Consider the following 25,814-nt stretch of genomic DNA (forward strand, 5'->3'; position numbering starts at 1 on the left):
GATCAACAGAAAGATCTAGCTATTCTCTCTCTCTCTCTCTCTCTCTCTCTCAAAGTTTGGTGTATTCCTAATAGGTTCACATTTTTTTCCAGCTTTATTGACATAGAATTGACATATGACATTGTCTAAGTCTAAGCATACAACCTGTTGATTTGATACACTTGTATACTGATCACAACCGTAGCATTAGCTAACACCGGCATCACAACACATAATTAAAATTTCTTTTTTGTGTGCTGAAAACATTTAAGATTTCTCTTAGAGATCCGGAGATTTTTGACTCTTCTTCTCGGGTTCTGAAATGGTAAACAGACCCATCGTCTCCGGTGAGTACCATTATAATTGGTTTCCCCCACCTCCCAAAGCCACCTCTACCAAAAGACACTATTAAGACAGGTGGTGGCAGATAACCTCAGGCGAGACAAGAGCCCGACCTTAAGAAAGATATAGGCAGCACTAGATGAAAGACACAGGGACACAGTTCACTGGTTTATTCTCAGACTTGAGATGCCAAATATGCCCTATGGCCCCGGAGGGGTGGGGATCATGCTAGAATCTCTCTCATCATATCCCAGCCTTCCCTAAAGGAGGAAGCAGATTAAATATACAACAGAGGGGATTTTCCCTTTTAATACAGACCCAGGTATAAATAGGGCAGCACCATTAGGATCCTGACTCACCCCCACCATCTTGACTCCCCTACCACCTGGCATGGCAAGGTGAGTTCAGGGAGATATGGGTGGGGGCAGTACTCAGAGCTGGGCTGAGGCAGTGGAAGGAGCACCCAGCTCAGTCCAGGGAAGCCCCACTCTTCCCTCTGGAGCCTGACTTCAGTTCCTTCACTGTGAACCCACCTGAAAATAGGAATGAGCGAAGGGGTCCCAGCCTGGGATCAGGAGACATCCAGTGCTTAACTATTGGAAAGGGGAGCACCACCAGGTGTTGGGGGCACTGACCGAGGAGTGGGGAGGCAGGCATGGGGGGCATTCATCAGCTCTGAGTTAGAAGTTCATTGCATGGGGCCTCGGGGGTGGGGAGATGAGGGCTGGGCAGGCAGGCAGAGCCAGACTACAGTATGTCAGCTGTGGTGCAGTGAAGGGAGGCTAGACTTGAGCCAGGGGAGTGCAGCCCCCGGCCCCCTGGAACGGAGAAGGAAGACTGCTTGACCGTGATGAGCAGACTCTCCCCTGGCTCCACAGTCACAGGACACGATAAATACGGTGGCTTCAAAGCCTCAGCACCAATAGTGCCCCGTCTGGGGCTCCCTCATTATCCCTCCCACCCCAAGACTCTCAGCTGCTAAAGCAGACAGGGCCCAGTTCAAACCCAAACTTCTGGTTCGTCTGGCCGAAGTCAGTAGCCGCCACATCCCACAGAGGCAGAAACCCCACTTGGGAAGAGCTGAACTCCAAGAGGGTCTTCGTCTGTCCCTTGCGGAGCTGGGAAGACAGAACGGTGAGTTAGCAGGAGGGCAGCCAAAGCCTCTCCCCACTCTGGCCGGCCCCTGCCCTTCCCCTTACCCGGCAGCCATCGTAGGGGACAGCGATGGTGGCTGCTGTCGTCTGGTTGAAGGACACCTCTTCCCCGTTGGCCCCGAGGAAGCGGAGGGAGCGGCCGTAGTCGCCTGCAGCTTCGTCCAGCCAGGCGGCAGAGTTCTGGCAGGAGTAGGTGAAGCTCTGGTGGGCTGTGGCACTCAGCAACTTCAGGAAGGTCATCTGCACCACGTTCACCGGAGACCCGTCAGCGTCCACGTAGGAGAACTGGGGGTGGGACAAAGTAGGAGGTGAGGGTGCCCCCAGTCACCCCTACTCCTTCTGCAGAACCTCCCTCCCAGGCTCTCCATCCCCTGGCAGACCCACGACCTCTGCCATGTCCCCTTCTTTGGGGGTGGACTTTCCCGCCATCCAGCCCCCCATGGTTCCCCTGTGAGCCCCCGGGTGCACGTGGCTACTGAGCACTTGAAATGTGGCCAATCAGATGGAAACTTTCAACCATGTTACTTAACTGTTTAATTAAAAATTTGTATTTATGCTTTTACTTTAATTCATAACTAATAACTGAGCCTCAATCCAGGTATCAGAGAACTTAGGTGTGGAACAACTCAAGTATGCGAATCTACTTTTTCAAAGGCAGATTTTATGAAATCTAACTATGGATCCAGAACCTCCAATGAAATTTAGTGCCCAAATTACGATGTGCTATAAACGTAAAATATGGGTCAGACTCTGCAGAACTCGTAGGGGAGAAATTTTAAATGCCTCAGTAACCTTTATATTGATATGACACTATTTTAGATGCACTGGGTCAAATAAAATATATTATTAACATATCATGGGCCTGAGATAGCCTGCTGGGTAATACGTCCCTTCTGGCCTCCTTCTCATCTCTGTATCATTTCCATGTGCCCCTACCGATGTTTTCTGGAATCACCTCCCAGATAAAGTACTAGCAACGGAGTCTGTGTGGAAGGGTCTGTTTCGGGGGGAACCCAAACCAAGATACCCCCACGCTATATTATAGCTTTGTTTCTTGGGTTCCTGTCTGCCTGCTTCCTTGGTTATGCTCCCAGTAGAGTATCAACTTCATGAAGTCAGGAACTGTGTTTATTATTTGCTGCTACGTTCCCAGTGCTTGGCAGATACACGTATGTCATGTAAACAGTTCCCAAGCTGAACCCCAAATCCCCCCACCCATCAAACCTGTTCTTCTCATCTACATATCTCAGAATGTCACAAGACACCAGCCCACCAACCTTCTCCTCCCTCCCTTCCATTTCATCAGTGACTAGGTCCTACTGGCCTCTCTCTTAGATTTTCCAAGCCATGCCCTCCTCCCCACCCCCACAGCACCAGCTCCAGCCTGGACCACCTCTTCACTCCCTTGGGCCAACATGCCAGTCACCGCCCCCTCCCCACCTGCCCCGGAAGCATTTTTCTAACTGAGAGGTTAGATTTGGGTCCTTCCCTCACTGAAACACATTCCATGGCTCCCTGCTGCTCACAGGTCTTTCTGGGGAGGTGGGCCTAGCCCTCACCTACCTCCCCAGCCTCCTTTCTTACCACATTCCCCTTCACACTTTCTAGAGCAGGGCGAGTGGCTCTTTCTTTCAATCCCCCAGATCCTCTTTTAACTCTGGACCTTTGTGTATGCTGTTCCCTCTGCCTGGAACACTTTTCCTTGTCCTCCCTAACTTGCTAACCCAGCTCATTCTTTAGGCTTCAGTTGATCTGTGACTGCTACCAGGACACCTCTGGGACTTGCGGCACTGCCTCTGGATTTCCACCATACCCTGGGCTTCCCCTATTCACATCTGACGCTCCACACACCCCTCCCCCGCCCCCAATCTGCTACCCCTACCAAGCCTGCAATCACCATGAAGGCAGAGGTGAGTCTGCCCTGTTCCTCTCATCCCTCAGAGCCCCTCCTCCAACTCCCCATGCCAGTTCCCACCAGTTTTCATACCATCCCCCACCTCGGTCTCCAGCCGCTCACCTTCTTCCCTCGACGGAATGTGCTGTACCAGTCTCCCGGCTTTTCCTTGGACCAGGAGGCCATTTTCACCTGGGGACGGGAGGGGGTAGTCAGTGTAGATGGCCTGGGTGCCGGCCATGTCTTCCTGTATTTACCTCCCAGCAATGAAAGTTGCAGACTGTATACCCCGGACCCTTGAGCTGTTGTTCTCTGGTCATGGGAGTTGGCTTGGCCGGTGCACAGGGCAAACCATGGGGTTGGGAGTCCCCGCCCTCTGAGGCAGCTCTCCACCAATGACAAGAATGGATGGATAAATGCTCAGCTCCCTCTCCCTCCCCCACGTGCCTGTTCCACACCATCTCCCAGAAGTCTCCCAGTGGAACTGAGCCTTCAGTGCCCAATGGTGACATTTTAACCCTCATCGGCTGCCTCCCCCAGTCCCCTCTCACTTCCCCCCTCCTCTCCTGGTGCCTCCTGCGATCTCCTCCCAAATAAATGACTCGCCCTCAAGTCTTTGTCTCAGGGTCTGTGTCTGAGGAACCCAAACCTGGATCAGTCTTCACACCCCTCCCCAACACCTCTGGGCAGGAGGAAGCTGAGCTGGCGGGAGAGGCTCAGATGCCAGCAACTGTTTAGAGATCAAATCCTACGTGACCTCGAGGTCTGAGCTTGTCTGTATTCCCATCCACTAGTGTGTAAGGGTGCGGGAGAGGCGGAGGGTTGAGCTCCCACTAAACCAGGGCTCTGGCCAGTCAAAAATAATCATAAATAAGAGGGACATCACCATGCATTTTTGCAGGTTCTGTGCTGGCTACATACTTTACCAGCAGCAGAGGCATTAGCACAGCACCGCCCATCGTCAGTGTCTAATCAGTGTTCCTGATACACTGCATCAGCACTCAACTGTACAACCAGTCCATACCTTCCTGAGCTCCGTTTTGCAGATGAAAAAAACCCTGTTCCCCCCAGTTTATATCCCAACCCGGGGTTCTAGAGTTGCTGCTGCCTGCCCACTGCCCTCTGCTGCTGAGCCTGATGGAGAAGCCCAGTGTTCCTGGGGGCCCAGGTGGTCTCCCCTCCCAGCCCACAGCCTGGAGGGCAATGAGTCCACAGGCCCCTCAGATAGCGGATCAGGAGGCAGTGCCTACAGGAGGTTAAGGGCTGGGACTCTAGAGCCAGCCTGCCTTGGGTAATCCTCGGGTAACTTCTCTGTGCCTTAGTTTCCCTCTCTGGGGGATGATGGCAGAACTGGGCCTCAGTGTTGATGCAGCTAAGTGCTCAGAACAGCCTGGCACACATAAAGCACTATTTAAAGATCTGCCACCATTATTGTTTCCTTCCCTAGATTTTCTCGTAGAAGGTGAGCTCCCTAAAAGCAGAGTTTTGTTTTGTTTGATTCTCGGCTGTGGTCCCAGACCTTCAGACCTTCAGACCTTCACAGGCCTTGGCATACAGCAGGTCCTCAACAAATGCCAGATGAAGTTAGGATAAGGTCCCAGACGAAGCCTGTGTGTGTGTTGGGCAGGGAGGGGAAGCAGGGGACAGCCTTTGGTGGAGGCGGGAGGACGGGCCGGTGATACGGCTTGGCTTCCGGTGTCCTCTTTCTCCCTGCGCCCCCTCCCCCCACCCCGCCCAGGCACTCACGGTCTCAAACTTCTTGTCGGGATAGAGGCAGGTCTCTCCTCCAGCCGTGAAATTGCAGAAAACCCTGAGCGCGTCCCGCGCACAGCCCTGGTTGGGGTCAATCCAGTATTCCCCTGCCGCAGAGCCAGGTGGGGTCAGTGAGTCGGGGGCGGGACCCGACGGCTTCCTGCCCACGGGGCCCAGGCAGGGGCGGGACCTCACCATCCGGCAGGTGCGGGTGGTTGCGGTGCAGCTCACTGCACACGAGGCCCGGGCGCTCAGCTGTGCCGGGAGGGCGCCGCATCTGCTCCAGTTCGAAGCTCAGCGACGTGAGCGAGGCCAGCACCTCCTCCAGGCCGCCCTCCGGGCCCTCCAGGCCCTCCAGGGGCACAGAGCGCCGCCGCCGCCGGCGCAGCCCGTGCAGCTCGGCCGGGGGACCCTGAGCGGGGTCGGGGACAGCAGAGGGGAGAGCAGAGATGCGGGAGGAAGAGACAGGAAGAGAGACAAGCAAAGATGAGAGAGACAAGGGAGGCAGAGACACACAGGGGTGGGGATAGATAGGAAAAGGGAGAGAGAGATCAAAAAGGGACGGGGGCCATCGAGAGGCAGAGACGGACAGGGACACATAGGAGGGAGAGAAAGAAAGACCCAGTGATGGGGAAAGGCCGAAGCAGTAACACCGTGGAGGGATCCGCAAGGTGAGGTAAAGAAAGCAGAGGGAGAGAAAGAAACAGAGACAAAATTGTGCAGCAAGTATTTGAAATAGAGACAGAGGCCAGGAGAGATGGAAGGGACGGAGGGAGAGATGGTGGGGGGGACAGAGTCAAGCAAGACAAGACCCAGTCAGAGCCCCCATGGGTGTTCCCCTAAACCCTCCAGCAGAGCAGGCATCCTCCCTCAGCTTTCAAGACACCTCCCTCCCCACCTGGGTGCCCTGAGCACCTGCTGTGTGCCCCACCCAGTTTTGGGCACTTGGGGACCCAGTGGGACAGACACTCCCAACATACTCCCTGGGGAACCTACCGGAGGGCCAGGGGGGCCAGGGGGGCCAGTGTCGCCACGGGGACCAAAGGATCCCTGTAGAGAGAAGTCACTTGGGAGTGAACTCTGTCTATGGAGACCCCTTCCTGCCAACACACACACACACACACACACACTCACTCACTCACTCACTCACACAGCACTGGGGGAGGGAACTGCAATTTTTTAGCCCCAACTATAAAACACTCATTTCCTTTCCATATTTTAACATCTCCGAAATCAAAACCTAACATCTTTGGCAAGTCATAGTTTCCTTGTCAGAACTGTTTTTTCTTCACAGTAGTTTCTAAAATAATGGTGCATCTCACAATCGGTGGCATTTTAGATTTGATAAAATACAACGGTAGGTGTTGAGTAAATAGTCGAATGCATGATTGAATGAGTAAATGAATGAATGCAAAGGGATTGAGGGTGTGGTGACGTTGAAAGGGGTGGGAAGCCGGGATGTGGGAGCCTGAGGGAACAGTGCATACTCACCGGGGAACCTTTTGAGCCCTTCTGTCCCAGAGGACCCTGTGAGGTAGAGACAGGGAGGGCTGGAGTCCCAGCTGCCCCACCACGGTGACCCCACCCCACAAACCCCTCTTACTCACCGCCACACCTGGGGACCCAGGGGGGCCCAGAGAGCCGATGGGACCGGGGGGACCCTGAAGAAAGGACACCAAGGTCATCACTGATGGGGTTCACCCCTGTGATCCAGGCACATCCCCCAGACAAGCCTCCAGTCCCCTCAAAAAACAGGCCACAGACACAGCCTCCAACCCGCAAATCCCTAGATGGAGACACCACCCCCCGCCATTTTCCCCAGACACAACTCTCATCATTCTAGACCAGGCTTCCCAAGCCCCAACCCCCACAGTCTCCAAATAAGTCCCAATTCTGCCCCCCCCCCCACCCCTTCCTATGAACACATTCTTTCCACTTGGGGTAGAACACACACTCACGGGTTCTCCCTTGGGGCCGGGGGGGCCCTGCACGCCTGGCAACCCCTGATCCCCTTTCTCACCAGCTTCCCCAGGGGGGCCGATGAGGCCAATTAATCCAATGTGACCCTGGAGGACAAGAGAGGCACACACAGGGAAAGAAATATGGTGGGGGGATTGCTGGAGGATTTTTCTTCTAGAGCCTTGGGGTAATGAGGTTGGGAGCAGAGGAGACCCCAAATTCTCAGCCCTCTGGCCAGGGAGGGAGGTAAATGTGGAGGAGACAGAGGTAACTGGGGGAGAATAATGGAAGGAGGTATCCTTACTTTTTCCCCCTTGGGGCCAGCATCTCCCTTCAATCCTGGAAGGCCAGAGGGCCCCTGGAAGGAGAGTGAGGCTCAGTTAGTCAGGCTCAAACACAAAATCTCAAGGTTCATGTGGGTGATTGGAGGGTAGTCAAATGGGAAATTACTCATGTTTCAAATGGGAATTACCAGGGATGTGGTCATGGGGATGGTCAGGAGAGAGGGGTGATGACAAGGGATAATGAAGGGCTGGCTGGAGGAGGTCCAGTATGAATGGTCCGTGGTCAGGATCGCTGTGGGTGGTCAGTGTTGACTATCAACATAGATGGTCAGTTTGGCTTGTCATGATGGTCACTGTGGTCGGTATAAACCACCAAGATAGAGGGTCGGTATTGACCATCAGGATAAGACCATCAAGATAGATGGTTAGTACAGGTGGTCAGATGGACTGTCAGTGAGGGGTGAGCCCACAGCACCAGGTGGCCACTGGATGCCCAGTGTGGTTCTCCATGCCAAGACACCAGGGACAAAGAGGTCTCTTACCAGGGGTCCAGGAGGGCCCATCAGTCCAGGAGGTCCCAGGAGGCCTGGTTCACCCTAGGATGAAGCAGAACGTGGGGATGCTGCACTCGGCCAGACCCAGTGTAGATGCCCCCACCGCCCTCCAGGGTCAGCCACCTCAGGCTGTGATTAGAAAGCATAAGGTGGGTCACACACAGAGGGTCTGATCCCACCCTACTCACCACAGGGCCGGGGATCCCCCGAAGACCCTCAGGCCCCACACGTCCAGGGGGCCCTCGAGCCCCCACTGGGCCCGTCATCCCTGGGGGCCCGTCGGGACCTGGCTCCCCCTGAAACAGACCAGGGCAAGGGAAGGGCAGAAAGTGTCAGACAGCACCTTCCTCCTGGCCTCCCAGCCAAGAACCATCAGGGAGGGGGAAGGAATTGGGGCACCCATTCTGATGGCCCATCTGTTGGCCGAGGATCAACACAGGGACCCTCCCTGGGCAGGGGGGGTACTCACCTTGGCCCCTTTCTCCCCTTCTTTGCCTTCTGGACCCATGCGGCCTGAAGGACCCTGAGGAGGGAAAGAGTGTAGGAGGGATGCTTTGGGGGTGAGGGGGCCTGTGGAGGTGGGCGGGGGCCTGTGGGGGCCTGTGGGGGTGAGTGGATCAAAGCTGGAGCCAGGTCAGCCAGGAGGCAGGTCTCACTTACCCTTTTGCCGGGGGGCCCAGGGGGGCCAGGCTCCCCAGAAGCTCCAGGCGGACCCTATGGATATGTAACAGTACGAGGGTAGTATTAGCTCACGTTAGCTCACGTCGGTTGAGCAGGGCTATGTGTCAGGATGCCTGTGATCCCAGGACGGCCTTCCCCAGACATCCCCACAGCACCAGCCGTCTCCCACCTCCTCCATTGAGCTGCTCACCGTCGTGGTGAAGGCCCAGAGCGGCAAAGCAGGTGCTGTATGGGAGCCCTGGGTACCTCATCAGCCTACTCCTCCGGCCCCCCAGTCTACCCACTCACCAGCCCCAACCCCCCTCTGCCAGCATGACATGCTCTGCTCCCCCACTCACCGGTCCCCCAACATCACCAGGGTCTCCCTTCTCTCCTGGGGAGCCGTCTATACCCTGTGGGGGATGGGAGGGGTCATGGAGGCAATATGAGTTTGGGGTGAAGCTTGGGGACACATAAAGCTTATGTGCTCCCCTGACCTTGCCCAAGTCTGTGGAGGGAGGCGAGATGGGGGCAGAATTAGGAATATATTGTGGGGGTGGGGGGCTCACACACACCGAAACTCCTGGGTCTCCGGGGGGGCCTAGATCTCCTGGGAGCCCAGTGGGGCCCTGGAAGACAGAATGACGAATAATCACATTTCTGAATTACCGAGCATTTGTCTGACAGGTGAACAGTGCCCAGGCACAGCTTGGGCTGCTGAGGACACATAGTGAACACAACACAAAATCCCTGCCCTGGGAGAGAGAGCTTTCTACAGTCTAACGCGTGTAGGCGGTGACCTAGGGGCATCACATGCATCACCTCACTTCATCCATCAGGTGTCTCCCAGCCCACGACTCAACAGAACTGACCCTCAGAAAAGGGGTGAGATGCAAACTGAGGTCCCACAGACTCCGGAGCTCCTCACTGCCCTGCCAGCCACCCCAAGCTCCACTGCCGTGGCCGGGGGAGGGGGGGCGGTCTCAGCCTCCACCCTGGTGCTAAATCCCACATCAGCCCCAGCTCCGTTGCCAATATTTCCAGATCGGTTCTGTGTGGGAGCAACTTCCACCCCATCCCGTGACATACAAGCGTGCCTTTGGTCATTGTCAGCCACGTTCTGGGTGGCTCGGGGGCCAGCAGGTTGGAGGAGGGAAGCCCTGCTCTAGAAGTCGGGGAGCAGGGTCAAGGCCCCTCCCCATCTCTGCCTCCTCTTCTCCGAGGACTCACCACGTTCCCTTTGACTCCATCCTCTCCAGGGGGGCCTTTCTTGCCTGGGGGTCCAGCAGCCCCAGATGGACCTGAGTCCCCCTTTTCACCAATTTCTCCCTTGGGCCCCTTTGTAGAAATAGAGGTCGGAGGTCAGAATAGCCTAGACAAGAGTCCAGGGTCAGGGGTCAAGGGTCAGCATCCCTGGACTCAAGAATCTGGGTAGTCTGGGACTTCCTGGGGCCAGGGGTCAGAGTAGCCTAGACTGTCCAAGAGTCAGAGGTCACAGGATCTAGGACTTATAGGAGTCAGGGGCAAGGATGGCCCAGGTGCTCAGAGATCATGACCAAGTTAGGTCTAGCCCACATGCCACATCGGAGTGAATTAGAAAAGGGGATCCCTCTGGGAAGTTCATCCCCAACTCAGGGTGTACGGCTTGGATCCGAGCCCCCACCCCCTCTCTCAGCCCCACACCCTTGTGCAGTGTACAACCTGAAGAACTCTGTGTAGCAGCCCTATCTGAGACCTTCCAGGGCTCTGTCATCAAGACAACTGGGGCTACCCATAGGTCCTGGGTCAATGGGTGACTCTGGTCTGCCCAGGGGTCAAGGTGCCCCAAGATGCCCAGGGGTCAGAGGTTCCCTGAGATGGGTGCAGGGGCACAGGACACAGTCACTCACAGGGATGCCTGGGGTTCCTGGGGGTCCTGGGTCTCCAGCCTCCCCTGGCTCACCCTGTAGGAGGCGAAGTTGAGGGTAAGGAGAGGTCTGCTTATGAAAGACAGGAAGGAGCTCCCCAGAACAGCCACCCCCAAGCAAGACTGGCTGTGCCTTCCCAACCCTAGGCAGTCCCCTGCCCCCTTTCTCTCACCTTCTCGCCCACAGCGCCCGGCTGACCAACTCCCCCAGGCAGCCCTGGAGGGCCCTGGAGAGACAGCAAGGGGTAGAAGTGGGACTGCAGGATCCCAACAGCCCCTTCTTGGGAAATGGATGCCCCCACCTCTCAGGCATCCTGCCCACCCCCCACAGAGGGTCCTCACCTCCGATCCACTGGGGCCATGGGGACCCCTAGGGCCTGGAGCTCCATGGGGACCCTGTGAGACAGTCAGAATAGCATCCAGTGACCTCATGACCCCTCAAAGGCACCACTAACCACAAACACCACCCTTAATGCTGGTTCCCAGCATCATCTTAAAATGACAATGTGCCCTGTGACACCACCACCTCCAAATCAGTCTAACGGTCACCACCACCCTGCTATCCTCTTGCCCTCCCACCTTCCCCAGGTTTTCCATACCATGGACCCTACATCTCCGACCTCCCCTTTCTCTCCAGGAGGGCCCGGCAGTCCCTGTGGAACAAAGAAGCAAGATTGGAGCACAGACTGTGGGGAAAGAGGCCATGCCCCCAAACTCAGACACACACCTGCAGGCCAGGGGGGCCAATCACCCCAACGAAGCCTCTCACTCCATCATCTCCTTTCTGCCCAAAGAGGCCTGGTGGTCCCCTGCGTCCCTGAGCCCCATCTGCTCCCTGGGAGAAGGACAGAAACAGGGCACAGTGAGGGTGTGGGTCAAGGGTTGGAGACAGGGTCAAAGTCAGGTTAATGGTGGCAGTCAGGTTTGGGATTAGGTTTGGAAAGGGTCAGGGTTGGGCTTGGAGGTGGGGGTACAGGTTAAGGGTCAGAGTTTGGGAATTAAGCCAAGAGTTGAGTCAAAGTTTTCAGATGGGCAGCGAGTGGTGAGATGGGCATTGGGTGGTGGGTTGAGGTCAAGGTCATGAGCAGTGTTCAGACGAGGTTGAGGTGAAATTTAGGGTCGGGTTTGACATTGGGGCCAAAGTCAGATTCAAAGTTTGGGTCCAGGTTTGGGGTCAGCACTGGAGGGTGGGTCAAAGTTGGGCTTCAGGGTAGGACTGGGTCAAGGCTCAGATTTGAAGGTAAAGTTTAAGCTGGGATTGAGGTTCAGGTCATAAGTGGGGTTGAGACTGGAACTGCGATGGCCTTCAGGGTTCAGGTTGAGGTTGGGATTGAGCCAGACTCTGGGATGAGTTCCTGTTGGGTGTCATCACAGAGGGGTAGGGGTGGGGTTGAGTTTGGGTCTGGGTCATGGTGGAGGACACTGTCCCTTCCCATCTGGGGTCCAGGCAATGGCCACAAAACCAAGAGCACTCACCGGGGAGCCTGGGTGTCCCACAGGACCCCGTACCCCTGTTGGTCCAGGCGGGCCCTGGGGGAGGGAACACAGCCAAAAACACCTCAAATTCAAGATTGGGAGTGCGCTCAAGATGACATTCACTGCCTCCCACTGCCCCCACCAGGAAGCAAGAGCTGCTTCCCCCACAGTCCTGTCGTCCTAGCCACCAACAAGTGGGATCAGATATAGACATCGTCCAATGCTTGGATCACTAGGACTTTTCCCCAGAAGTCCCTCCAGGGACTGAGCTGGCTCACAGATGAGATGCTGTGGCTGAAGGTCCTAGAGGGAAGCTGGGGAGGTGATGCCCCAGGGCCATGCAGAGTCACAGACAGAAAGATGACCACCAAGGAAAGGGAGAGGAGAGGGTAGCCATCTCAGCACCCTTCCCATTCTCCTGAGGTCCCAGCTATCCCCCTCATCCTTCACATCCCTCTGCCTTCCCCCAGGCCCACCTCCCTCACTGGCCCCCACACTCACCGCATCCCCTTTATCGCCTTTGCTCCCTTTGTTGCCAGGGGCACCCACTTCCCCCTGCAGAGGAAACAGGTGAGGGAGGACCAACATGGCCTCTCCCTACCCTGAGCCCCCTAGCCCCTCCTCCACGAGCTCTTGTGTCCGTGAACTCACCTTGTCCCCATCCTCGCCAGAAGGCCCAACAGCTCCCGGCGGTCCAGGAAGCCCCAGGGGCCCTGGGATCCCATCTTTGCCCGTGGGGCCAGGGGAGCCACGTTCGCCCTGATGGGGGAGTGGAAGAGGGGATGGTCAGGGGCCAGGGCAGAGGTGAAGGTCCGGGGATGTGGGGGGTGCTGGGTCCTGAGGATGCTTGAGGACTGTAGCAGGCAGGCACTTACCGGGGACCCCTTCTCGCCTGCAGGGCCAACAGGGCCTTGGCCTCCACTTTGGCCAGGAAGCCCCATGCCTCCTGCCGGGCCCACAGGACCCCGCTCCCCAGGAGGGCCCTGGAAACAGGGGTGAGAAGTGTGGGAAAAATAGCAAAAGTTCTCATGGTTAGAGGGGGTTTCAAGCCACCAGGCACTGAGGTAGGTAGTTAACCAGCGCCATATCCATCTGTTCCCTTCCGCACAGTGGCCAGAGGGACACCTGAGTCAGGGTACACATGTCCCTCTGCCCACAGCCCTCCACGGCTCCCACCTTACTCAGGGAAAATGCGAAGTCCTCCTGGTAGCCCACAAGGCTCTGCACGAGTTGCCTCATCACCTCCTGCCCTCTCCGCCTCCCACTCACCCCTCCTCACTTCTTTCCAGTCACACAGGCCTCTTGAGCATTTCCTCCAACGTGCTAGCACACCCCAACCACAGGGCCTTTGCACATGCTATTCCCTCTGCCTGGAACACCCTTCCCCTGTATATCCGCATGGCTCCTCCTTCACCTCCTTCAGGTCTTAGCTCAAATGTCACCTTCTCAGGGGGCCTTCCTTGACCAACCCATTTCAACTGCTCTCTCCCTACTCCCCCTTCTCCGTGTCATTCATCACCAACTAGAACAGACGCTCCAGGAGAAGGGAGGTTTTTATATGTTGATGTCTGGCATGCAGGTAAGTATGTGTCAGACGGATCATCTCACTGAGATTTACAGTCTGTGGGGCAGTGCTGTGTTACAGATGAGAAAACTGAGGTCACGAGGGTGACCCAGGCCTGTTTGACACCCAAAATGGTGGACTAAATCATAGCGATGCCCAGCTTCCCAGATGCCCCAGGCCCCCCCCCACACACACACACTGCCCCCCACCCAGCAGATGGGGTTACACTTACATTGGCTCCAACAGGGCCCAGGGGGCCTTTGTCACCCTTTAAACCAATAGGTCCCTGAGGGAGAGATGATTCAGTCAAGAGACCCCCCCAAGGGTGTGCCCAGGTCCTGTCTTCACTCTGGGGGCTCACAGTTCCCACCTTCCTCCTGGGCACTGAAGGTCAGGGGTCTCTCTCCTTTAGGTCCCTCCCGCTATGATTCCTTCACTGCACCCGGGATGCCATCACCATGGCCCTCCCCCCGAGCCCCCCTTTCCTTCTCTGCTTCACAGGCCAGCCAGGCACATTTAGGAGGGGTTCCAAAGAATACTCACGGGGTCCCCAGGGGCTCCTTGGGGGCCGGGGAAGCCCCTGGGTCCAGGCGGCCCTTCCTTCCCAAGGGGCCCGGGTGGCCCCAGGTCTCCCTACGGGAGTGCAGGGGGAAGGTCAGCCTCCAGAGAGGTGCGGAGGTGCTTCCCCCTCTGTGAATCTGGGCCCCTCCCCCACAGAGCTGATTCTGAGCCTTGGGGTGGCATGGGGCCAACCTCTGGGGCCACTCAGCCAGATTTCTTAGGGGGGCAGGATCTCACCTTGACACCCTCTCTGCCTTCCAGGCCCGGAAGACCTTGTTCGCCCGGAGGTCCAGGAGGGCCTGGGGGGCCCCTCTCGCCCAGAGGTCCCGCTTCTCCTGTCTTTCCCTGGAGAGGAAGGAAGCTTCTCTTGAATGGAGGCCGCCCGGGGTTGGGGGCGGTGGGGGGGTGGGGGAGGGGAAGGTCTGTCTGAGATGCACCTCCCCCCAAAATATCTGCAAAACTGGAAAGACCTGTGGGCTCCCTTCTGACCTGAGGACCCACGACACCAGCTGGTCCAGGTGGGCCTGTCTGACCTTGGAAGCCCTGGGGAGAAAAATGTAAAGGGGTGTCACATGGGAGAGAGAACCAGAGAGCCTCAGGGGGTGAGGGGTCAGAAGTCAAGGGGCCACTCACCAGTTCTCCTCTCTGTCCAGGGTGCCCGGGACGCCCGTCCTTCCCCTGGGGACCCTGGGGAGCAGGGTGAGAGGGAGATGAGACGGCACTAAGGAGTCTCCCCACTCCCTGGCTTCCCTCCGGGCCGCCTCCACCCAGGGTGCACGCACTTACAGGGGGACCCTTTGGCCCGGGGAATCCAGGAGGGCCCTGCAGACCTGGGAGGCCCTGAAATGGAACCAGAAGCCACGGTCTCATCCCTCCTGCCCCCCGAGCCCCACATACCGAGCACGTGGAGTGCTTTCTGCACACCGGGCAGGGAGCCAAACACGCACCCGCAGTCATTCATTCCAATCGTCACCGCAGCCCTTTGTGGTTATTCCCATTTTATAGAGGGGGAAACTGAGGCCCAGAGAGGTGGAGTGACTCGCCCAAGGTCACGCAGCAGCTGAGTGGCAGAGCTAGGGCTTGAGCTCACAGCTCCAGACTTCAGAGGCTGCGTTCCTTCCACTGCACCCTAACTACCTCCTGGGTTCGTCTCCCATCCCGAAACACACACACACACACACACACACACACACACACACACACACACTCACCTTTTCCCCAGGGATCCCAGAGGCCCCGTCCTGGCCCACATCACCCTAGGACAGAGTGGATGGGATTCAGGCTGCAGGACAAACTCACAGGGAGGGCTGGGGGACCCCGGGCCGGGGGGCCTTCACGAGGGCCCGATCACCCACCCAGCCCATACCTTGGGGCCCGGTTGCCCGGTGGGACCCGGTTGCCCCCTCTCTCCACGGGAGCCCTGAGTAGCAAAGAAGCCAAGATGAGAAGTGAGAGGGTGTGGGAATCTAGGAGACAAGCCCGACTCGCCTGGGCCGCCTCCCGTGGTGACCCCTCCTTGCCCCACCAGGGACACGGACATAACCCAGACCCCAGACGCTCTGCCCTGCCCGCTCACGATTCCCCACCCCCCACCCCCCGCCTCTCCTCTTGCAGCCCCTCCTCGCAGCCCTGTCCCCCAAGGCCCAGCAGGATGGGGGAGCATTCACTCTTCTTACTGGTGGCCCCCGCTCTCCTTCCAGGCCCGGCTGCCCCGCTTTGCCCTGGAGAACAAATCAGGTGACGGGGAAGCAGAAGACAGTTATGGCACAAAGACGTGAAACACACACAACCGGGCACAGACCCAGAATGGTACCTGCTGTACATTTCTTCACAAGCCTCTCACTCACACACACACACACACACACACACACACACACACACACACACCTACACACATTTATGTCCACGGCCACGCACGTGCATGCAGGCTTATGTCCTTGTTTACCGCAGGCCCGCGGGTTGTAACACCCAGACCCCATCTGATCTACACCGAGAGGCACCTGTACACGCAGACTCATGCGCAGTAACGCGAGGTGGGGTCACCTACCTGTGCCCCGCACCGCAGATGGGAATATGCGTGCAGACAAGTGCTTCCAGGCTTAGCTACAGGGGCCTACCCGCTGCCGTGCAGAGCTGCACGTGTTCCCCCAGACAAGCCCTACCCCTCCCCCGGCCCCCGGACTCACCCGCTTCCCTTTTTCTCCTAAGGGTCCCAGCGGCCCGGGAAAGCCAGTAGATCCCTGAGTTGAGAGAAACAGAGAGAAAAGATGGGGGGTGGTGGTTGTGGAGTGGGTGATCAGCAAAGTTGACCCTTCACCCTTCAGCCACTCCGTCCTTTCCAGAAGTTTCTTTGGTCCTTCCAGGCCCATCCTCCTCCCAGGCAGCCCTCTGCCCTCCTCTTTCCCCTCGCTCACCCCTTGCTCCCTCCACTTCAGCCACACTGGCCTCCTCCATGCTACTCAGGCACACCAGTACACTCCTGCCTCAGGGCCTTTGCACTGGCTGCTTCCTTCGTCTAAAATGCTGGTCTCTCAGGTCCCCACACAGGCAGGTATTCCTATCGTCTGGATCTCATTTACATGTCAGTTCCTTAGAGAAGGCTTCTGCCACCATCCTGACCACCACGTCCTCCAAGTCACCCTCTGTCACCTTGTCCTAGTTTGTTTTCCCATAATATTTATATTGAAATGACCTTGTTCACTTGCTTACTCATCCGTTGTCTGTTTGCTCTGCTCTGACATGGTGCTCTGATCTCCTGATCTTAATCCCCTCAACCTGGTACACAGACAGGGCTTACTGGATATTGGTTAACTGACTGACCCCAGTCCATGCTGTCCTGCCCATTTGGAGGCATCCTCCCCCGTCCCCACAGAGGAACACATCACAGGCTCTGCTATCCCCTCCCGCTCCTCACCATGTTTTGAATCCCAGACCCCCCACTGGATTAGCTATGTGGCCCTGGACAAATGGCCTACCCTCTCTGAGCATCAGTTTCCTCATTTGTAACCTGGGGACACCAATGATACCTCCCTCACAAGTTTTTGGTGAGGATTAAAAAAAAATTTTTTTTAACGTTTATTCATTTTTTGAGACACAGAGAGAGATAGAGCATGAGCGGGAGAGGGGCAGAGAGAGAGGGAGACACAGAATCCGAAGCAGGCTCCAGGCTCCGATCTGACAGCACAGAGCCCGACGTGGGACATGAACTCACGGACCATGAGATCATGACCTGAGCCGAAGTCGGGCGCTTAACTGACTAAACCACCCAGGTGTCCCTGGTGAGGATTAAACAGAATAATGAATAGGAAGCATTTTACACTGTGTGTGGCACATAGTAAGTGCTTATGAAATGTCAGCTGTCATCATTCATGCTGATTATCACTGTCTGCTATGGACTGAATGTTTGTGTCCCCTCAAAATTCATACGATGAAGCCCTATGTTGAAGAATGGTCATTTGGAGGGGCGCCTGGTGGTTCAGTCGGTTAAGCATCTGACTGGCTCAGGTCATGATCTCACGGTTCGTGAGTCTGAGCCCCATCTCGGGCTCTGCGCTGACAGTGTGGAGCCTGCCTGGGATTCTCTCTCTCTCTCCCTCTGCCCCTCTGCCCCACCTTCTCTCTTTAAAATAAATAAAATGAGAAAAAAAAAAAAACTTTAAAAAGAAAAGGAGTCTAGGTCTCTCTGTCTCTCTCTCCCTCCCTTCTTCCCTCTCCTTGTCTCTCTTTCTCTCCCAGTGCCATGCCAAACCTTTGGTCTCAGACTTCTAGCATCCAAAACTGTGAGAAATGAATTTCTGTTGTTTCAGCCCCCCCCCCCCCCCGATCTAAAGTATTTTTGTTACAGCACTAAGACCCTGACACTGGCTAAGGCACCTCAACTCAACCAACACACCATGCCTTCTGCCGTGTAGCACATGATGCCCAAAACACACAGACTGGTCGTGGCTAGGAGGCTTTGCTCTAACTCCCATGAACTTCTGCTCCAGCAGATTGAGTTCTATTCTAAGTTACGGTGCCTTGAGTTTCCTCCCAAATCGGTTTATGTCAGTTGCCCTTGCTCTCGGAGTCATGTGACTCAGTGAACGTTTTTACAACAACGGATGGAATGAAGAATGGAAAAAAAAAAAAAAGACATCTATTGAACCTAAGTCAAATGGAAAAGACTCGCCATAGAGAGGGAAGTCACTGAAAAAAAAAGTCACTGTCAAATTAGGCACGCATAAGATGACTGCCAGATGGAAATGACAAACTGTGGCACTCTGGAAGGATTCTGCACTCAGCTCTCTTCCCAAGTGTCTAAGTTTCTGCTTCATTTTATATAAACCCACACTATAAATCATCAGTGATGTAATGAGGGTGTGGTTTAGGCAGAAATACACGTCTAATCAGCAGCCTCATCCATCAAAACATTGGCAAAACAAATGTACATTTTATATAAGTGCATTTTAACATGTTATAATTCAAGATATGTCAAATATATATTTTTTAAAGTTTATTTATTTTGAAAGAGAGAGAGAGAGAGAGAGCAGGAGCAGGGGAGGGGAAGGAGGAAAGAGAGAGAGAGAGAGGGACAGACAGAATCCCAAGCAGGCTCCACACTGTCAGCACAGAGCCCGATGTGGGGCTCGATCTCACAAACTATGAGGTCATGACCTGAGCCAATATCAAGAGTCAGACGCTTCACCGACTGAGCCATTTAGGAGGCCATTTCTGTTTTGTGTGTGTGTGTGTTGTTTTTTTAGTTTATTTATCTTGAGAGAGAGAGAGTGTGTGCGTGAACATGAGTGGGGGAGGGGCAGAGAGGGAGGAGAGAGAGGTCAGATGTGTATTTTTTGTGATTCTCCTCCTTACTGACTTTGAACCAACCTCAATCACACCAAATAAGAAGTATCCTATAGTTTGATTACCAAAATTATCAATGTTACTATAATCAAGTTGATAAGACAAATACAGGATCTCCATTTTGCAACAAGCAAGTGGGTTCAAGAGACTTGACCAAGGTCACTTAGCAGGTAAGGGGTCGGTATCTGAACCCAAGTCTGATGCGAAAGCTCACATCTTCGCCGTCTCTCAGTGACCCGTGGGGTGGATGGCTCAGTCCCCCAGACCACAGCCTGGCCCTCCAGATGCTGATTAGTCTCTGAGTCCTGCCCTTGCCCACCCCTAACCCCTTAGCTTCTTACCTTAGGGCCCGGACGTCCTGGGTAACCTGGGAGACCTGGCACCCCCAGCTTGCCCTGCAGAAAAATTATGGGACAAAGGTCAGGAGTTGAACCCTGAAGATCAGGAAAGAAAGGGCAGGATGGCTGGGACAGGGGGGCGGGGACAACAGCGTAGAATTCAGGGAAACATGAGTTCAAGTCTTGGCTCCTGCCTGCTACAGGCATGTCTTTGGGCAACTCATTCCATTCAATTCTGTTGCAAACCTCAGTTTCTTTGTCTGCAAAATGGGGGTAAAAATGCCCGTCGCCTGCGGTGGGGATAAAAATCAGATAATGTAGTCTGTGCAATTTCTCTATCATGCTGAGTGAAGGAATCAGAGACGGTAAGCGAGGTAGCAGTCTCCTGAGGCTGGAGACAAAACAGCCAAGGGCAGAAGGCGAAGGGCCAGGGAACACCCTCGCTGCAGGATGGGAAGCTGGAGGGTAGACTGGAGAGGGTGACCACGGTCCATTCACCTTCTCCCCAGCTGAGCCTGGGGGCCCCTCCTCGCCGGCCAGCCCCTCCTGCCCCTTCAGCCCTTCAGGACCATCTTCTCCCCGAGGACCGGGGGGCCCGGGGGGTCCCTGCAATAGAAAGGCGGTATCAGGCCCTGTGTCACTCCGGCCGCCTCCAGCTCCCTGTCTTAGCCCCAGCACCCCCACCCCCACCAATGTCTTCCCCAAGCTCCCCAGAACCACTAGATCCCTCATCTGGAAATCATCTTACCCGATCTCCTTTAAGCCCCCCATCGCCCTTGAAGCCTGGGAAGCCATCCTCTCCCTGGGGGAGAGAGAGTGTTAGAGGTCAGAGGACAGAGGTCAGGGTTTCAGGGAAGGGACACAACCAGAGTCCCGTTATTAGGGCTCCCCTCAACCAGGAATCCCCTTCCTTCTCACCTTCTCTCCTTTCTCCCCCTGGAGGCCACGGTTGCCAGAGGTACCCTGAAAAACAAGAGACCTCCAGTCCCTCTCCTGCTTCAGAAGGGCCTTCCAACTCAGTTCCCTGTCCCAAAACAGTCAGGACAGTCCCAAAAGGATATTGGACACGAGTGGAAGGGGGCAGCCTCAGAGGAAATGACCCTTCTCCAAAGCCTTGCTAGTGTGGTGTGCAAGAGGCTGCCTCTCCACCCCTCTTCCCAATGGCAGCCTCCCAAGGTCATCTGTGTGGGGGTGTGCAGGGAAGGCCAAATTTCCGAGTAATTGATTCCAATCTCCCGGGGACACAGTGTCCACAGTTCCTTCTGGCAGGAGAATGAGGATGAACATTCCAGGCTCCAGTCTCATTCTAAAGGCAAAGGAATGTTCCCCATTGTGCTGGCTACAATGCGACTCTGTGCCTGGCAACAAAGCCAGTCTGTGCTTAGCTACACCAAGGCTGCTCAGTTCAAGCCCAGGTGCCCAAACCCCGGGCTTGGGTTGCAGTGAAAACTGCACTTGGCTACAATGTGACTGAGCTCAGAGACTATAAAGAAATTGCACTTGGATACAGCCTAACTGTGTTTTGACAATAGCATGACTGTCTCCAGCCACAGAAAGACACATGTAACTGAGCTCAGAGACTGTAATGAAATTGCACTTGGATACAACATAACTGTGTTTTGACGATAGCATGACCGTCTCCAGCCGCAGAGACACAAGGTTTAACTGAGCTCAAAGACGACAATGAAGTTGTACTTAAATACAGTATAAGTATTTTGACCCTCGCCTGCCTCCGGGCAATTCATTTGACTACAGTGTGACCAAGCTTGGCTACCGTGATTCTCTGACCCTGGCTACAACGAAACTAGACTCAGCTACAACACGGCCTTCAACTCGCTCTCTATAATTATGGCTGGTTACAACATAACTCTGACTTTGGCCACCCATAGGACTCTGTGGCCAGCTGCAATAGAACCACCTCCTTGGCTCGGAGATAACTGAGCTTACCTCCAGTGCAAAAATGTGACAAGTTGCCTCTTGACTACCACCAAACTCTGTTCTCGGACCACAGGTACCATACTTGGCTACAACGTGACTGGACTCATACAAATGTGAAGTCCAACGTCCCTGCCCTCGGGCAACAGTACGGCTCTTGGCTTATCCCAGCATTTCTGTGCTTGAAGATCATATGGGCCTGGGCTTGAGGTAAGACATAAACTGTCTGCTTCACTACAGAGTGCTGACCTGGACTGAGCTTAGGCCCTTCATGGGCCTAACTATTCTCAATTACAAGGTGACAACTACATGACGGTACCTCCCTTTGGCTGTTCACCTCCAGGTAACACACACATTTCTACATATTGCCACTCAGATGGAAACCCCACTCCCACCACACCTGTCCTGCAGATCGATACCTCTCGGCACATGTGCACAGGTTTACCATGAAGCTGGTTCCCTGGAGCTCATGCCAATGAATCACCCCTTCTTATGCGCCCCAAGCACCACCTACCTTCACACCCCGAGGTCCAGGATAGCCCGGGGGTCCTGCTGACCCTGGTGGACCCTGGGATGGAGATAAGATCAGTGCCGTCCTGTCCTTCCCCCTCCATGTTACCAGTGCCCTCATTCCTCTCCTCATGAGCCCCTGACTCCTGGCCCTGCCCTACCAACCCTCATCCCCAACCCGGCCTCTCTCCAGGCCACTCACCTGGGCCCCTTTCTCTCCTGTGGGGCCCTCATGGCCTGGGTGACCCTGGGGGAAGAAGTTATCAGGGACCTGGATTTGCCATCCAAATTCCCAAGCCTCCCCCTTCTCCTTCCTCCTTCTGCCAGCACCCACTTCTCACCGGAGGGCCATCAGATCCTTGAATGCCTGGAATACCTGGGTTTCCAGGGGGGCCCTGAAAGAAGATGAACAGTAGGGAAAGACACAGAGTCTCAGTCTGGCATCCCACCAAGAACAGCCCTGCTCAGACATGCAGCGACATCAAGGTCACAGAACAAGCACACCCCACAGGCTACGAAACCTCTCCCGAGCTCTGCCCAGTCTTACTGAGTGACCCTGGGCCAGCCCCTTTCCCTCTCTGAGCCTCAGAAATCCTTCACTCCTGGGAGAGTGGAGACAAAGGAGGTAAAAACAGGGTGAGGAACACACTGGGCTGGGGGACTCCCCAGCTATATCCCTTTCTTTAGAAGTGTCTCCACCTTCATCTGAGAGAGGTGGGCCTAGGCAGGCATGAGGTGACCCCTGTGTTCTACGAATAGTTGATAGGTCCAGAGGCAGGCACTGGGTCCAACTAAACCAATCATTTTCTTCTGAGAATTTGAGGTAAGCGACGTCTCACTTCATAGAAACTATGATCAGGTGGGTTTAGGTAAAGAAACTATAAGGCCATGCGGAGCTGGGGGCTGAAATGGTGATAAATCGTGCAGAAACGGGACTGGCCGGGGGTGAACAAAGACACGTGCAGGAAAAAGCCTGTCTGCCGAGGGAGAGAGAACACATGTGCCGGGGAATAAAGATGACACCACAGGACCCCAGAGAAAGGCCTTCCTGGCCCATGGATCTCGCTAATATTTTTGATGACGGTGGCTTCTGTGGGTTCCCCTAAATCCTGACAATATCCGTTTCTCCCAATCAACTCTTTCCCGTCAGTAATTTTTTTTTTTTTTAAACTCTCAGCTTGCTGAAGGATTGTTGCAATTCACCATTATCCAGGGCTAACCACAGGGCCCTGGTGGGAAGCTTTTCCTGCAGAATTGAAGGAAGAAGACAGGAGAAGGTGGTGGTAGGTGGGGTTGTCACTCACCTTCTCCCCAGGAGTGCCAATGGGCCCCTGGGGGCCAGGGAGTCCCTGGGGACATAAAGAAAGAAAGAAAAAAGGAAGGTGAAGGAAGACATGAGAAATGAGCAATGAGCTGGGGAGTGGGGAGGCTGGGAGGGGTCTATGACCATGGCCGACTACTGTCACCCCCCGGTTATTGAAATCGATAGCTCAAACCTGGGATCCAGGATTTCCCTGCTGTCCTGGAGGGCCTGGTTCTCCCGGAGGACCCTGGGGAGAAAGTGGGGGTGCTGTGACGCTGGAAGGGACCCCAGCGTGGAAGTGCCAGTGAAGTTGACAAGGGGGCCAGGGGAGTGCACAGGGATATGGACAGATGGCCACGGGGTCGGCGCATCAGAAAGCACTAAGGGTCAGAAGGCGGGACACGTACCACATTTCCCTTGGCTCCCGGAGCACCATCAATCCCAAGTACACCCTGGGGGAGGAGAGGGTGTGAGACCCGGGCAGATACCACACAGGAGCCTGAGTCTGAGACACCGAGAGGTACAGGTGGGAAGATGAGCAGGCAGCGAAATCAGGTAACAGAAATGGGCACGCAGAGGAGACAGAGGTGAGAGGAAGACAAGCAGGGAGGTGGACAGATAGCGACAGTCTCACCGGGCGTCCCAGGGGACCAGGGGAGCCTCTAGGGCCGATCAGTCCTCGGGGGCCCTGCAAGGAGGTAGGAGCATTATTCCAGCACCCCTGCTCTGAGGCCCCATGAGTCCTGGCTCCCTCCCCTGGGCCAGGCAAAGGGGCCTGAGGGCCCTGGTACTCACCGGTTCCCCAGCCTGGCCTGTGGGCCCCGGAGGTCCCTCTGCTCCCTGTGGGAAAGCATTCATCACTCGGTGAGGGGGGCGGGGAGTATAACCCTCAGAAAACCACCTTCCCTCATCTGGGCACCTCTTCCAGGGGATCCCAGAGCCAGAGTGTAAGGCAGTAACCAACAGACTGAGCACACGTGATTCAGTTCGGGCCCCTGACCCCAAACCTGAGTCCCACCTACCAACTCTGGTGCTAGCTCCCAGCCCTCAGTCTATCTTTTTGAGCCCCACTGAGGATCCTGGCCCTCCAGCACAGACCCTCACCTCTCATCCCGGCCCCTGAAGACTCCATTCCTCTCTGACTCTCACTCTAAACCATTCCCTCTCTTCCCCAAACTTACCTTCTCACCATCCTCTCCTGGGGGGCCAGGTTGCCCCACATGGCCAAAGTCACCCTGGAGTTAGGAGGGGGGGGGACGTTCAGAGTGGAGATGTGAGGGTAGAGACCAGCCTCCCAGGGAAGGACATGCGGCACAGGAATGAGAGCTCGGACATGGGGATGGGGATTCTGACCCTGGGGGTGGGGAGGGCATCCTGAATACTGGGAGGTTTGACATGCGGGAGGGGCCTCACACACTCACCCTTTGGCCCTTCTCACCAGGCAGCCCTGGCAGGCCGTCAAAGCCCCGATCACCCTGCACAAAGAGACACCGCCTGAACCCCGAATCCTCGACCCACCCGTCCCTCCAAGTCCCGAACCTGACCTTATCACCTACCTTAGGTCCTGTGTCCCCTGGGAGGCCCCGGGCCCCATCTGCTCCAGAGCGGCCCTGTCAGGGAGGTGACAACATCAAGACACCCACTGCTGTCTGTTGAGCTCCTCCCTCATGAAGAATCCTGGGGGATTCTCTGTGTACCAGTTTAACCTCCCAAACACATCTCAAACCCGTCCACTGTTCTTTATCTCCAGGCCCTTTCCCCGAGCGCACATCACCAGGATCACAAAAATTAAAATCTCCGGTCTCCATTAATTGTCCCAGTTCTTCATTCCCCGCTGCATTTAAAAATTGTCTGGAATTATCCTGCTCATCATCTCCCTCAGTAGACCAGTCTTTTCTTTTGCGCATGCTGTTCCTTCTACTGGAATGCCCTTCCTCTCCTGTTTACTTGGTTATACCTCAGACCTCAGTTCAAGCATCAGTCTCTCTAGAAAGTCCTCCTTGGCTCTGTGACCTGACCAGATCCCTTTGTGACACACTCAGTGGAGCTGTCATTCTCCTTCCTCGGTGCCCTTATCCCACCAATGACACCAGCAGACCCTGTGGGCACGGAGCCAAGACTCCTGCTGGGTGTTGAGGGATAGACGAGGGATGGCCTAAAGACTTACGAGTCACTCACCATCTTTCCCTCCCGGCCAGGGGGCCCAAGAGGTCCCTGAAGGCCTCGGGGACCCTAGGAGAGAAAAGGAGGAAGAAAAAGGAGAACAAGAAGGAGAAAGGACTTATTTTTAATCAATCTCTAGGAAGGGCAGCAATTGCAAAGGTATTCTCAGCCCCTTTGTCATTGTCCTCAAACAGCACTTTATCCTGTGGCTCCGGGAGAAGACCCTTCCCCTCCAATCCTGGCCCCATCCCCACCAGTCTCACCTGTGGCCCCATTTCTCCCATCTCTCCTTTCTGACCAGGATACCCAGGCAGACCCTTGGAGGAAAGAGATGGGGTAATGGAATTAGAGGGAGGTTGCCCGTCTCCACTGATGTGTCCCCCTCCTCTGTACAGTCTCCTTACTCACCACAGGGCCTGGGCGCCCAGTGAGCCCCACCGGGCCAGGAGGACCTTTCATAGACAGCTGGAAAGATGGGGGAAACAGATCCTCAGGTCTCCCACAAAACCCCAACACCCTCCAAAAGAGCATCTTCAGGAGACAAACATCCACCTGCCCCCCGACTAGCCTCCATTATCCCCATCTCTGTCACTCCCTCAATGTCCTCCCATTACCCCCCATTGGTCCCCTGATTATCT

At 55.5% G+C, this 25,814-nt stretch overlaps 1 protein-coding gene across 2 annotated transcripts; it reads right to left on the bottom strand.

Moving 5' to 3' along the window:
• Positions 1 to 476: 476 nt before the first annotated feature.
• On the bottom strand, positions 477 to 25,777 carry LOC125917471 (collagen alpha-3(V) chain). Of its 2 annotated transcripts, XM_049623661.1 has the most exons (54): positions 25,585 to 25,777; positions 25,440 to 25,493; positions 25,192 to 25,245; positions 24,570 to 24,623; positions 24,435 to 24,488; positions 24,195 to 24,248; positions 23,809 to 23,853; positions 23,648 to 23,701; positions 23,421 to 23,465; positions 23,207 to 23,260; positions 23,015 to 23,059; positions 22,052 to 22,105; positions 21,913 to 21,957; positions 21,715 to 21,768; positions 20,184 to 20,228; positions 20,014 to 20,067; positions 19,764 to 19,871; positions 19,269 to 19,322; positions 16,272 to 16,325; positions 15,762 to 15,806; positions 15,452 to 15,505; positions 15,297 to 15,341; positions 14,872 to 14,925; positions 14,719 to 14,772; positions 14,575 to 14,628; positions 14,323 to 14,430; positions 14,068 to 14,157; positions 13,757 to 13,810; positions 12,836 to 12,943; positions 12,612 to 12,719; positions 12,462 to 12,515; positions 11,961 to 12,014; positions 11,212 to 11,319; positions 11,084 to 11,137; positions 10,827 to 10,880; positions 10,658 to 10,711; positions 10,468 to 10,521; positions 9,809 to 9,916; positions 9,154 to 9,207; positions 8,938 to 8,991; positions 8,579 to 8,632; positions 8,388 to 8,441; positions 8,107 to 8,214; positions 7,907 to 7,960; positions 7,385 to 7,438; positions 7,080 to 7,187; positions 6,729 to 6,782; positions 6,613 to 6,648; positions 6,118 to 6,171; positions 5,317 to 5,533; positions 5,116 to 5,228; positions 3,493 to 3,561; positions 1,521 to 1,760; positions 477 to 1,439 (listed from the first exon to the last, which is right to left on the bottom strand). In XM_049623661.1, exons 1-54 carry the CDS (start codon positions 25,705 to 25,707, stop codon positions 1,293 to 1,295), a joined length of 3,888 nt encoding a protein of 1,295 aa, XP_049479618.1. In that variant the 5' UTR covers positions 25,708 to 25,777; the 3' UTR covers positions 477 to 1,292. The 2 variants fall into 2 exon arrangements, with proteins under 2 accessions (XP_049479618.1, XP_049479617.1); XM_049623660.1 differs by having other exon boundaries at positions 24,435 to 24,623.
• Between the last annotated feature and the right edge of the window lie 37 nt (positions 25,778 to 25,814).

Source organism: Panthera uncia, unplaced genomic scaffold, assembly GCF_023721935.1.
Source record: "Panthera uncia isolate 11264 unplaced genomic scaffold, Puncia_PCG_1.0 HiC_scaffold_1894, whole genome shotgun sequence".
Classification (NCBI taxonomy): domain Eukaryota; kingdom Metazoa; phylum Chordata; class Mammalia; order Carnivora; family Felidae; genus Panthera; species Panthera uncia.